General features: G+C 38.9%; 1 protein-coding gene across 1 annotated transcript; it reads right to left on the bottom strand.

Annotated features, from left to right (window-relative positions):
- Positions 1–1,026: 1,026 nt before the first annotated feature.
- On the bottom strand, positions 1,027–9,460 carry DNAlig3 (DNA ligase 3). The gene is made up of 19 exons (XM_090160444.1): positions 8,800–9,460; positions 8,606–8,740; positions 8,346–8,528; positions 8,123–8,274; positions 7,882–8,048; positions 7,137–7,214; positions 6,893–7,049; positions 6,670–6,825; positions 6,475–6,606; positions 6,327–6,406; positions 6,180–6,267; positions 6,029–6,106; positions 5,387–5,653; positions 5,247–5,321; positions 5,041–5,187; positions 4,365–4,481; positions 2,788–2,862; positions 2,619–2,704; positions 1,027–1,276 (listed from the first exon to the last, which is right to left on the bottom strand). Exons 1-19 carry the CDS (start codon positions 9,083–9,085, stop codon positions 1,096–1,098), a joined length of 2,640 nt encoding a protein of 879 aa, XP_090016570.1. The 5' UTR covers positions 9,086–9,460; the 3' UTR covers positions 1,027–1,095.
- Positions 9,461–13,134: the final 3,674 nt, after the last annotated feature.

The following is a 13,134-nucleotide window of genomic DNA, read 5'->3' as shown; positions in this document are numbered from 1 at the left end:
AACCCGGCCACCTGAGTTAATGGCTTCAAAAGTCGCTTGATGATTTAGGCCTAAGGTGGTGCCTTGGGTATTAGCCTAGCTGATAATTATTATAAAAAAAAGGTTATATTATGAATCCAAACCGCCATCTCCGGCTTGTTGGATCAAGGATTCTATATTTTAGAAGGATAGGAAGTGACTAGGTTCCCCTGTATAAACGGCCTGGCGGGAAGAGCGTGGAGTTTTAAAAAGAGGGATGTCACTTTTACCGCTTTTACTCACCCCAAGGCCAAATCGTTCACCGGCGAAATGGGCTTTGGCGCTTTCACGAATAACAATATTTGACCTTGGCTGGGTAATTTTTGGAAGGAGCTACTGCGCAGTCGCGCGTTTTCTTCCCGGCGCAAAAGCGCCATCACTTCCTATCCTTCTAAAATATAGAATCCTTGGTTGGATCAGGTTATTGGAAAATTTGGAAATTATTCAAATATTCAGGCGTTACTGTCTGCCCTCGAGAGCCGCCACTGGTTCGGTCTCCAACTCTAAGCGCTCAGTCACCCACTCCACGGCCAACTTGGACACTCGCGCCATAGCGGCCAACCCATTCACCGAAATTCCATGAACAAGGATTTTCCCGCTATAAAGTCTCGGCGTTCAGCGCCACGCTCATTTTATATGCAATGCCTGGTGACCATTAACTGTATTATCCACAAAGATAATGGTGCTTTGTTCCCTATCACATATGCAACGTCGTCTTGGACGAAACGGGGTGCTTCTTTCGTCCTTCCTTTTATGAAAACCAACTACAGGCGGAACTCATTTGTCCCCTCCTCTAATTCCCTGCCAGATCATCTAGTGCCTCCCGAATCGCGCAAAATTACCCGGTGAACTAACTCATCAACTCGGCCAGCTCCAAGTTGGTCACTAACTTACACAACTTACAACTTTAATGAAGTAAAATGCTAGGCTTATAATTCCACTAGAAATATAAGGACCCTATCCTAACTTTGTTGAGACTTCACGTCAACATGGAAACCACAACACCAATAGAAAATTAAACCTTTAATTTTTTAAATTGATCAATGATAATTTTTTTGTGATTCACTCAAAAATTAATCAAGCCAGGTACAATTTTACATCCTGCATTTTTTTTAATTTAATGGAGTCCCAAAGCCAATCCACTGGAACTGAATGGGCATTTTCAGGTTTCTTTCTTTTAGCAGGAAAGCCATCATCAACCAGAACATGGGTTGCGGATGTTTCCACCTCGTGTTTGTTCAATAGGTTACCATCAAATCTGGAGTAATTAGTGTTAAGGATTCATTTCAGGCTCTTTTAGTAAAAATCAAAATGACGTGAGTGACGTTTTAGACTTATTAATATAGTGCCCCTAAATTTCGACATGTTTGAAAAACAATACACCAGTGGCGGCTTAAGAAGGCTGGGTCCCCGGGGCGGCGGCAGTGTTTTGTGACACCCCCCAGGACGGTGCAGAAGTTTTCACGTCCGTCTTCTTCAAGTTTAATCGTTCTGATTTGCACCCCCCCTTCGAGCTTCTCCGATGGCACCCCTGGCTACCCTGGTACTCGGGGCGGACCCCCCCCCTTACGCCGCCACTGCAATACACTAATATAGCTTCTAATGTTTCTAAATATATGGGCTCCTTGTGCAACCTTTTCAGGGTAGCAGTAACGTACATATATAAATTAGTTCAAGATGACATGGTGGTGTAACGGACATTATTCCTATTTCTCTCAAGCGGTGGTTTTTGGAAGACAATGGTAAAGAAGACGCTATTTTCACAGGGTTTCCACGCTACAGTTTTCGTTTAAATTCATAATATTTGTACTTAAAATTGTATGGCAACATTGTTTTTTAACGCCAATGAAACAGGGTTGCCATACATTTTCGAGGAAAAAATAAATAAACTTGGAAGGGAAACTGCGTGGCAGCCCTGCTGAAAGTGCCTGCTTCACCAGTCTTTATCTAGAAATATGAATGACCCATATCCTGGAATGGAAAAATCTAGGAATATAATACTGCGTTCCATCCTCCTAGGAAAAATGTATTCCCCCAATACGAGCTCCCCGTCGCACCTACAATACCGTCGCTCGAGCTAAAACTTTAACCTCAGCCTGTGGCGCCATCTTACGGCAGGCAGTGTTTCTATATTAACTATTCAAACTATTTCCGCTAGATGTCTATATTGTATTAAGTTCAATGGTTTAACGTTGCCAATCCTACCTACCCAGTCTACCCCATAATTTCCATCCTCCAAGCCTTTATAAGCTTCCAAAATCCACCGCTTGAGGGAAATAGGAATAACGTCCACTAAAGAAAAGTATCAGTCACATTACCAGAACTGTTATGATATAAGGCGAAAACGTTAACACAAAAGCCTATTTAAAGGGCAAACAATTTAGTACATTAAGGGTAGGAAGCATTGTGAAATGTCTGGAATATCCTACATTAAAAAACAATGATCGGTAATAGCCCGAATTAGACGCCAAATCTTGAATAATAGAATTTAGTAATACCCGCGGACTAGGTATCGCCATCTATGTCTTAATTACGGACCAATTGTCGCCATCTAGTGACGGTCATAATAATATCGAATTGAATTTTTTTTAAAAGGATACGCCACGAAGTAACGGACCAGAACATGGTAATCGTTTGCAGATTTTGGAATATACATATTTACATTCGTAAATACATCGTGAAACATCTATAAGTATTTATAAAATTTTGATTACACAAATTGACGTGCATATATTTTAAATAAATATTATTCTATTTGAATTTTTTTACACCAAAGCATGAATTTTCTTTGCCTTCTTTACTTCTATGACTAGGACTGTCCTTGGCGAGGGTTTTCGACTTTTCCTGCATAATAAAATATTAAGAGAATTAATGGAAAGAAGGAAAACTACTGGGTTCATACAACATTTGGAAAATTAATTTCCCTGATATTTCCAGGTTTTCTCCTGGAAATTTCCCTGATATTTCCAAGTGCTCAAGCACCGTATGTTTTCGTTTAATCGAAAAAAATATATATATAATTATTAAGGCGCTTAAAGACTCAAACGAATTTCCCTGATATATCCAGGTTTTCGTTAAATATTTAAAATTTCCCTGATATCTCCCTGATTTTTTTGGAAAGAATCTGTTTCACTGATATTTCCAGGTTTTCCAGGTTCTCCAGGTTTGTATGAACCCTGATGATCATAAACGGATCTCACGATTTTACCGTTTTATAGGTTCGCGTCAAAATTACTGCTTTTTACCGATTAACCATAACAAACTTGATTATTGAATGCCACTTTTCATAAAGAGGCGGATAGATGGCGCTTTTGTTATAGCAAAAGTAGCATAAGACCCAAAAGTGTGACAGCTGTACCTTCGCGCCTATTAACAATATCATCAAATAATTAACATTTCTAGTGAGACCTAGTCACACTATAGACTACATAACCTACTAGTTGGAATAGTACTAGCAACTATATATTTAGTCTTTAGTTTGGCGCAATTTTCTCGTCCGTAGACATACGTTCTAAAACGCCTCACTCGGTGGCGCTGGAGTAACTCGATTTGGATGACGTATTTTCCGACCCTTTTATCCTTTGCAACAAACTCTCATTAATTAACTACTATACCGTTCTGACACACTTATGGGTCTTATGCTACTTTTGGTTATAGCAATAACTTTGAACTAGAGCTCTACTCCACCATTAATATTATTCCAACTTTATTTGTTAGGTATGGAAAAAGTAGCACTCATAACTTGTTTTAGAATACAGAATGCACATATGTTACTAGTCCTTTTGTTAATAATTTTTATAATTTTTGTTTTTCTTTAACTAAGGGCTCCAACTCTTTTCGAAAGTCGCCAAAAATAAAATCTAAACAAGTTAATCAAGCCACAATGGGTCTTGAAATTGGGTCCCTCTTTTAATTAGCTTCTATATATACCAATAGATGGAAGCACATGCTAGGAGCGTATTTTTTTTAAAGGGCTTTTATAAATTCTAAGCAAGCTGCTTAGGCACGTTTTTTTTTATCTGTAAAAATTGTTTAAAAAACAGGATAATATCTAAATCAGTGCAAAGAATATAAAGCCCCAGGAATGGAAGATGTAGCTCTGTCTAGTGGAACTTTTGCGCCTCTCGTTTTTAAAGAGAGACCGGGTTGCAGTAACCATTTCCGGTTACTCTGATTTGCTTTGCCGGAAGTTTCTATCGCAGCCAAAACACGCGGCCAATAATATCAATCCTTCCATTCCTGGGGCTTTATATTCTTTGATCAGTGTGGATTAGTCATATCAGTAAGAAAAACCCAAAATCAGTTAAATTACAATAACAGTCAACCAAAAAATAATCCAAAAGCACCTTTGAGGATGATATTTCTGTATCAGTTTCATCATCATCTAAATGCGATCTTTTCTTAGTTGGAGACGGCTTCATACCCGTGAATTGAGTTGTTTGTTTGGAGTTTTTGAACAAAACCTACAAGAAAAAGATAAACTATTTTCTGATAAACATAATAAGGGTTCGTACCAAATTTCCCTGACCATTTTTGTAAAAAAAATTAATGATTTTTGGTAAAATCTTGCAAATATTTAGTATTTATGTTTAACTCATCTTTAAAAAATTTATCACGCCGATTTTTTGGGGTCATTTTCGCATTCCGTGACTTTTTGGGGCCATTTTCCAATTCCCTTAATTTTCCCTGACTTTTCAGGGCACTTTTAAATTCCCTGACTTTTTCAGGCCATCTGAAAATTCCCTGACTTTTTGGAGCCATTTTTGAATTGCCAGACTTTTTAGGGTCATTTTAAAATTCCACAGTTTTGGAGCCATTTTTTAATTCCCTGACATTTGGGAAACATTTTTGAATTCCCTGACTTTTTGGAGCCATTTTGAATTTCCTGACTTTTCCTTGACCTTTTGAAGCCATTTTTTAATTCCATGACTTTTTACTTTTTAGGTACCATTTTTAAATTCCTTGAAAATTCCAGGTTTTCCAGGTCACGTACGAAACTTTATAATTATAATCGAGTCTCACTTTTAATTCCTTTAATGTAGTAGCATCTTTGGGCATTTTGTCAGATCGGATTTTAGTAACTCTAGGAAATCGAATGGAAATCCCTCCAGCGGTGTGAGCTTCAGCTTGACTAAATTCCGCTCCAGTTATTTCCCAAACATGAGCTTTCTGGGATTTCACAATTTCATTAAGATATAAAATACTTGAGTATGATAACGAATGATTACCTTAGGATTTTTGCAGATAAAATCAGGAACTAAGGGCTTCTTTATATCTAGCCAAGACGGAACTTTGCTAAAATCCTTAACAAAAGAACAAACGGTTAAAACAAATCCAGTTTTAAAATTCAATAATGATCTTTATTTACCTTACTTATCTTCACCATATCTAATTCATCTTGTAATCTAGCCAACGTTTCATCATCATGACCTCCATGAACTTTTGTAACGGTGCACCATTTTTCGCGATCTTCATCCCAACATCCCATTAGGAATATTGACATCATGCCACCTTTTTGTCCAGTTCCAAAATACGCTCCTAAAACCACTAAATCCGCAGTATCAGCCATGGCTCCTTGCTCCAAATAATCCTTTTTAACTTTCAACCAGTGACGTTTTCCAGGAGAGTATTTACTCTAGAAAAAATTATACTCACTGTCGTATTTTTTTAAGACCTATAAATTATAGTTGTGAGAGTACTCTAATATTGCGAGCACTAGAGTGATATTTCTAGGACTCTAACGAGTACCTGAGTCCTTTGCCACGGTCTAGAAATTGCTCGAACTAGATAGTTTAGGGACGACAGTTTCCTTGATGGAGCTCCTCCGTTGACTTTTAAAGTTGGCAATTAAATTAAGTGTAATATAATTTTAATTTTTGTTAAAATTAGTAAATAAAAACAATTAACTGATTTAGGATTGGAATAGCGATTCTAATTTTCCAGACTAGAGTCGTGAATGAGCCCAAAAAACTAAAGTACTCGCACCCTCCTACTATAAATATCAAAATACCTTTTTATCTTTCAAAACCAATCCTTCCAGACCCTGACTTATAACATCTTCAATGAGATCTTTTAATTCTTTCTTATCCTGATAATAAAAACACGAAATGCAGGACTTATATAACTTATATTAAATCATAATAACTAATCATAAATCATACATCAATATCTTTCAATTCTGAGAAAACAACGTGGTTTGGGATTTCTTTCATCACTTTCATTAAAGTGTTTTTCCTTTGCGTTAGTGGTCTAAATAACGGAAAAAAAGTATAAATTCCAAACAACAAAAATTATATATCCAATTTTACTTTTCCATTAGATTTTCTCCATTGTAATGAAGGCAGTCAAAAACAAACAGGCAAACGCTAGCTTCTTTAAACGCTTCTTTCTGATATTAAATAAGTTAAACATTTAATAAACATTTTAAAAATATTAAAAAAAAATGACAATTGTTACTTTGTGTTTGCCTAAAGTTCCAAACGGAAGTGGTTTTCCGTTTTTGGTGTCAATTAGCAACACTTCCGCGTCCAAAATCAAGTCTTCACCAAATTCGAAGGCTTTTGGAATGAAATTTTTCAAATGTTCCACCTAAATATTTATTAAAATGGTTATAAAGACAATATAATTAACTAAAAAGTATTTGAAACTAACTTTATGAGGCAATACTGGTTTCAGGCTGCGACTAAAATATTTAAACTCATCACCCTGTTTGTGAACTTGGACTCTTTCTCCGTCGTATTTAATTTCCGCAAACATCCCGTTCGGACATTTTGAAAAGGCGTAATCAACACTTTTGCAAGCTTCAGCCTTATTTATTTTTGAAGACAAATATTAGAATTAGTTTGCATTAATCAATTTCATCATCTCGTCTTACAAGCATGGGAAGGACAGGAGTCATAAGAGAGGCTTTGGCTCCAAAGTCTTTCTGATCGGAGCCAGATTCCTTCATCTCTAAAACTCTGTTTATAACATCATCTAAGTTTCTCGAAGCTTGAAATGCTTCGTACGCTTTTGGGTGCAATGCTTCCAAGCTATAAAAAAATTAAAGACCAATTTACTTAAAAAAAACACACCCATTAGAAAATATCCCAACTAGCTTATTTAAAAAAAATTCTTACACGTGTTTAGGACCTGCATTGATTCTGAGATCATGTTTAATTAATCGTACAACAACTTTCAAATCATTTCCAGTACATCTAAATAGGAAAAAAATATTACATTTTAATAACAAGATAGCAGTAGGGGCTAAAATAGTGCGCAGTTCCGAGTAGTTCTAAAACTCGGATTTACAGTAATAAAATTGGATTTGGGCATTGCTATTTATCATGAAATTATCAGAAAAAAATTAAAATACCTGATTACCTCATGGGAGATGACGCGATCAATGGGTCTTTCCTGTACATATCAGCAAACGCAGCCAATTTTGCTGAACCGCCAATTTTGCTGAACTAAGTTACTTTACATAATTTTGTTAAAATATTTGTCTGCTACAAATTCTGAATTCCAATTGCTTTTTTAGCTCATTGAAATTATGTTTTGGGGGTTTAGTTTGTTTATAGCAATAGTTCTACAAAATCCTTATTTTAGCCCCTCGGCAGCAGAAGTATATAATACTTCTCTTACAAGAGAAGTATCCATCTAAATTATAAAAATTAAAAATGTACCTTCGCTGGATTTTGGTAGTTTTTAATGGAAGTAAATCTCCCATCAAACAGCTGAAGCGTAAGTACAGTTGAATATTTTACCTGCGTATTACTCTGTATAACAATGTCAAGGGTACAAATTAAAGAGATACGGATACTTTTCTAAGAGATGTATTGTTTACTTCTGACACTATTTATTATTATGAGAAACAAGACCAACTTTTCAGCAATTTTTTCCAACACTTTCATTTGATCATTTTGATGCGTTTTTTGGGATAATTTTTCCAACATGTTATCAATATCTTGGATGGTTAAAGTACTCTTCTTTATAGGAACGCACTCGGTCGACTGTTCAAAAAAAATACGAACGGTTTCCGCAATGTCACCCTAAGTAATATATTATTGATTAAAACAAACGAAGCATCGTAACAAATCATAGTATAACACGTCAGATGATTTACTTTTTCCAAATCTTCTAACATGGCATCTTGATCTGCTCCAAACATCTGACTAAAAATTTTTATCAATTGTTTACTTTGCAAATTATAAATTCGTTTCGTGACACCGGGAAGTAACATCTTAACCCAAAGGTGTAAATCACCTTTAAAACCCTCTAAATAAAACAAATTAAATTAAAACAAAGAAAAAATTCAGAAACTTTATTATTAATTAACTATAGCCTACTTCCATCAGCTCCTCCTTCAAAAAACTCTTTGAAGATTTTTGTCTTCTCTAAATAGCTGCTGACTTCCGCAACGTTGACTAAAATTTTTCTAAATTCTCTAAAAAGATCATCTTTACCACCAGATTTAGTTATGGTTGTTTTTTTCTTAATGGAGGGAGTATTTGATGTTGATGGGAGATTATCTGTGTAAAAATTTAATAAATTAATAGATATAAAAAAAATTCATTTGCACATGAAAATGTGTATAGTCTACGCATACCATCATTAGTGGATTTCTTTGGTTTAAATTCCTTTTTTGGGGTGTCTGTAGATTTAGAACTGCTATTTGAACTTGATGTTGACTTAGACTTTGGTGTTTTATTAGAACTTTTGTTTGCCGTCTTTTCCTCAAGTTCTAACATAAATAGGATTTTAGACATGGATAATAATGGTTGAAAATTAATTATAGTTCACCTCTTATGTGTTTCATGACAAGTTTCCTATCATCATCTTCTATGTTTTCCCATCCTTCTAAATCACCTGGATCCTCAATTTTTTTTGTGGTAGCTCGTGCTTTTTCAAGTTGTTCAAAAATACAAGACATATGAAACCACTGTTTCATTTCTCCTCCATCATCACCAAATGGATTTGGAACTAATTTCCCAATCCTTAAGGCTTTCTTCTCAATTTTTTCTTTGCATTTCTTACAGCCTGCGGTTCCAGTTTTGGAATATTCAATACAATATCTATTTGTAGACATAACTATTCATATATAATTAATGAGATTACGATATGAAAAATGCAATAACCAATAATTCCAACGCAATCGCACATGCTGGAAAAAACCAAAAACAATTCTGCTTTTTAGTGCGCCACAAATCCCCGCGAGAGGCGCTTCTAAGTATATGCCTGTTGGAGAGAGGAGGGGGGGCAAATAACGAGAATTAATATTGGTGTATATAGCAATGAGCCTTCACACCAAGCGCACCAGGGGGGCGATTCTGTAAGAAATCGAATGGGAATTCGATCTCGATACCCTATACCATGTCGAGATCGACTTCGACAATTTACATTGATTTATGCTTATTCGAAATCTTTACCGAATACCATTCGTCGAGATCTTGAAGTTCGAAATCTAGTTTTCGATCGAAAATTGGATTCCGAATATTTACAGAATAGGCCCCCAGATTCAAAATAAAACAAATGGAAAAATTAACAAACACTAAAAGCGAACAATGCAATAAAATGAACACACAAAACAAAAAATTAAAATACGCGACAAATCGAATAACAAAACAAAAAAAAGAAACGAGATAATAATAGTCCGCAGAAAGTTATCAAGTCCGAACAGCGTTGCGAAGTATAGCGCAAGTGGCGGAAATAACGTCTGAAGATCCGGCGTGGACCGCTTTCAACACACCCGTCAGAGAGACGGGAAGAGCGCTCTTATGGAGACTACTAAGGAGACCTCGCCGTGCTGCAACTTGGGATGGACAGGCGAAGAGAATGTGCTCCGCGGTATCTACCGCCCCGCACTTCAAGCAAGAATCCGAGCTACTCAAATTAAAGCGGAAGAGAGTTGCTTTCGTGGGAAGGCGTCCGCAGCCAAGACGCGCCAAAAGAGTGTCATCCCGCCTGGGGAGCTGCCGCCGCATAATCTCGCGAGAGCCCGGATTAGGCTTCGCTTCCCTGAGCGCGTAGGAGGTGGCGCAGGTCTGCCAGGAGTCCCACCAAGCACTGGTAACCACTTTACTACACGCGGATTTCAATTCGGAGAACGTAGCCGGGAGGAAAAAGTCCACCTTGGAGGGACGCGGAAGACTGGTGACGTCCGCGAGACCGTCCGCCGTTTCATTGGCCACTACGCCGACGACGTGAGCCGGACACCACAAAAGAGTCACTGAGTAGGAGTACCCGTCGCATAAGTCATGAATAGCGGTGATTACCGGATCATTTGAACGCGAATGTAACATCGTAAGCGCGCTTTTGGAGTCGGAGCAGAGGACTATTGAACTTTCAAGATGAGCGGAAGCGTATGAAAGTGCCAATTGAATGGCCAACAGCTCTATCCTGTTTATGGGATGGCCGAGATCCACCAGAGACCGAGCACCGACCCCGAGAGAAGGAATGGCGAAGGCGGCACCCCCGACTCCCGAGTCCGGGGCGAGAGACCCGTCAGTCTAAATAACCGTCGCGTCTTTGGCGTAGATGTCGAGCGTCGCGAGGAACAACTGTCGTAGCGCGTCCGAGCAGAGGTCACCTTTGCGAGTAGTTAGCCAACGGGAGATGACCGTCACCTTGGGAGGTTCCCAGGGAGGAGTGGACGTGGTAGGAAGATGACCCCTGGAGGAATGAAAGAGCCAGGAGATATTGTGTTACCTAGCCAAGTTCCACGCCCGGAGCAGAAAAGGAAGCCAATCCGGGGCGAAGCGATGCTCAATGACCTCCAGTTGAGCCAGGTTGTCCCGAAGAAGAGCGGGATAAAACGTCGGGGTATCCGCTGCGCCACATGGAGCAAGTGTATGGAGGTCCAAAAGAGTGCGACGAAAACTCAGCGGTGGAATTGCGGCCTCAGCTTCCATTAGGACAATGGGTGTAGACCGTGGCACACCAAGGATGACCCGTAGAGCAGCGTTTTGGACTTTGTCCAAAGAGGCGAGCAGAGGGGCGGCTGCGGACGCATAGAGGGGGCTGGAATAATCCAGCCTGGAGCGAATGAGGTGGGTGTACAAAAGCCTTAGCACGCCTCTACTGGCACCCCAACCGGTCGCTGAGACAGTACGCAGAAGATTGAGGCGCTTGAGAGAAGAGGAGGCTAGAGCCTCGACGTGAGGCTTCCATGTGAGTTGGTCGTTGAAAATACCACCGAGGTACCTATACGAGTGGACTTTGGTTAAGGGAGTGCCATCGAGACTGAGTGTGAGATCGCCTGGGATGGTAGTCTCCTTTGAGAAAAGCATAAACTGGCACTTGAGTCGCTGAAAGTTGAGCCCCCAGACCGTACCATACTCCGCGATGTGATCAAGCGATTGTTGCATGGAGCCGTATAAGGAGCGAAGGGCTTATCCACAGACCCAGGCCGAAATATCGTCGGCGTGTTCCCCTTGGGAAACATGTCTCTGGCATAGTTGGGGAATCCCGTCCAACATTACAGTGAAGAGGATGGGGCTGATCGAGCTGCCCTGAGGAACGCCTCTCGTGACGAGGTAAGTGGCTGAGAGCGTACCATTGACCCTGACCTGATAGGTCCTATCCTTGAGGAAGTCTTCCACCCAACGAAGAAGATTGCCGGTAAGGCCCCGGTGTTGGAGTTTGTAGAGCAGCGCCTGGTGGTGAACACAGCCAAAAGCGTCTTTCAGATCTAAGAAGACCGCAAGGCAGTGATTGTTCGTAGCGAGAGCGCCTTGGGCTGCCATAGCAAGGCGGATCGCATTGTCGGTCGCTCGACGCCCACGTCGAAAACCCGATTGCTCTGCAGGCAGAACAGCGTTCTGGTCTAGGAACCAGACCAGTCTTCCTAAAACCAGCTTCTCGTAAATTTTGCCGAGATTAGGAAGCAGAGAGATAGCGCGGTAGGACGCGGCATCGAGGGAGGGCTTCCCAGGTTTCAGAAAAAAATATTATATTAGCTTTTTCGTATCTTTTTACATAGATGGCAGCAGCTATACTATATTATAAATTTTTTCCCTCTGAAATTTCTATAAAATATCATTCTATTTTTGATATTTTTGAACATAGATGGCGACCAAATCATTCACAATCTTTCAATTATTTTTAGTTTTTTTTTCATGATCTTTCATATATTTAAGATATGAGAGTTTCAATTTATTTCAATTATTTTTTGCCCTTGCCTGAAAAATATAAATAGAAATCTATAAAGATTGGGATAAGTATCATTTCAAACAAGAACGTATCTATATTATAACAAGTCGGCCCAGCCGAAATATTACTTTCACATCGACGCAAAGTATCAAAGGTAAAATAGTTAAGCTACCTTCGATGTCTTACGACGTGCAATAATAATCCAATATAATTAATTTACAAAGTCGAAAAATATTCTTTTTATGACATATCGAAAGAAATTATCTAATTCACACATCCCGCCAATTATAATCCTATTCAAGCATATCAAAAGAAATTGTGTATCGAAAGAAATTATCTATTCAAACATTCCGCCAATAGTTATTTCTATAAATTTTTAACGCTTATCCAACTTGTTAAAAGTAGAAGTATAACATGTTGCTCTTACGTCACAAGACTTAGCTTTGGCAGAATTATCTTAGCACGCGCGATTTGCACGAGCGTTAGAAAATAGGAAGCTCCTCGTGATTCGAGCGCGCGCTCGTAGTTTAGGAAAAGGTAAATATAGTGACGTAAGAGCTACATTAAAACAAGAAGGCCATGTTACTTTATAGAAAGAACTATTATAATCCTATTTTAGCAAGAACGTAAATATGTATAAGAACGTTGAACAAAAGGCATCGCTTGGGCCATGATGCAATCGGTTTCAGAATAACTCACCCCTAAAATCGGCGTGCAGCGCGCGCTTGAACTAGAAACGGTTTTAACAGAGAGGGTAAACTCGTCGCTTCGCTATGAGAGGCGCCTCTTTCGAAAAAACACGTAATAATATTTTTGCCGCAAGAACGTCCATAGGTCCCCATTGACAGAGGGCGCCACTTGCATTTCCAGTCTGCTCGCGCGCGTTTTGAAGACGCGTTTTTGACGACGCAAAAATATTTTGACGAGTTTATTAAAGGGCAACGCAAGTGACCATGCAGGGGGGTAAATTATCTTATAGATAAAAAG

Source organism: Leiobunum rupestre, chromosome 10 (assembly GCF_980474605.1).
Source record: "Leiobunum rupestre chromosome 10, qqLeiRupe1.1.hap1, whole genome shotgun sequence".
In the NCBI taxonomy this organism is placed as follows: domain Eukaryota; kingdom Metazoa; phylum Arthropoda; class Arachnida; order Opiliones; family Sclerosomatidae; genus Leiobunum; species Leiobunum rupestre.
Note: the sequence above shows the minus strand (reverse complement) of the source record. Positions and strands in the feature narration are given on the sequence as shown.

Bases quoted from the DNA above. Each gene is read 5' to 3' on its own strand.
- DNAlig3 (XM_090160444.1), bottom strand. From the start codon at position 9,085: ATGTCTACAAATAGATATTGTATTGAATATTCCAAAACTGGAACCGCA. The intron at 6,826-6,892 runs GTAAGACGAGAT...AAAATAAATAAG, and splicing joins CTCCTGTCCTTCCCATGCTT to GCTGAAGCTTGCAAAAGTGT. The intron at 5,188-5,246 runs GTAATCATTCGT...GTGAAATCCCAG, and splicing joins TTATCTGCAAAAATCCTAAG to AAAGCTCATGTTTGGGAAAT.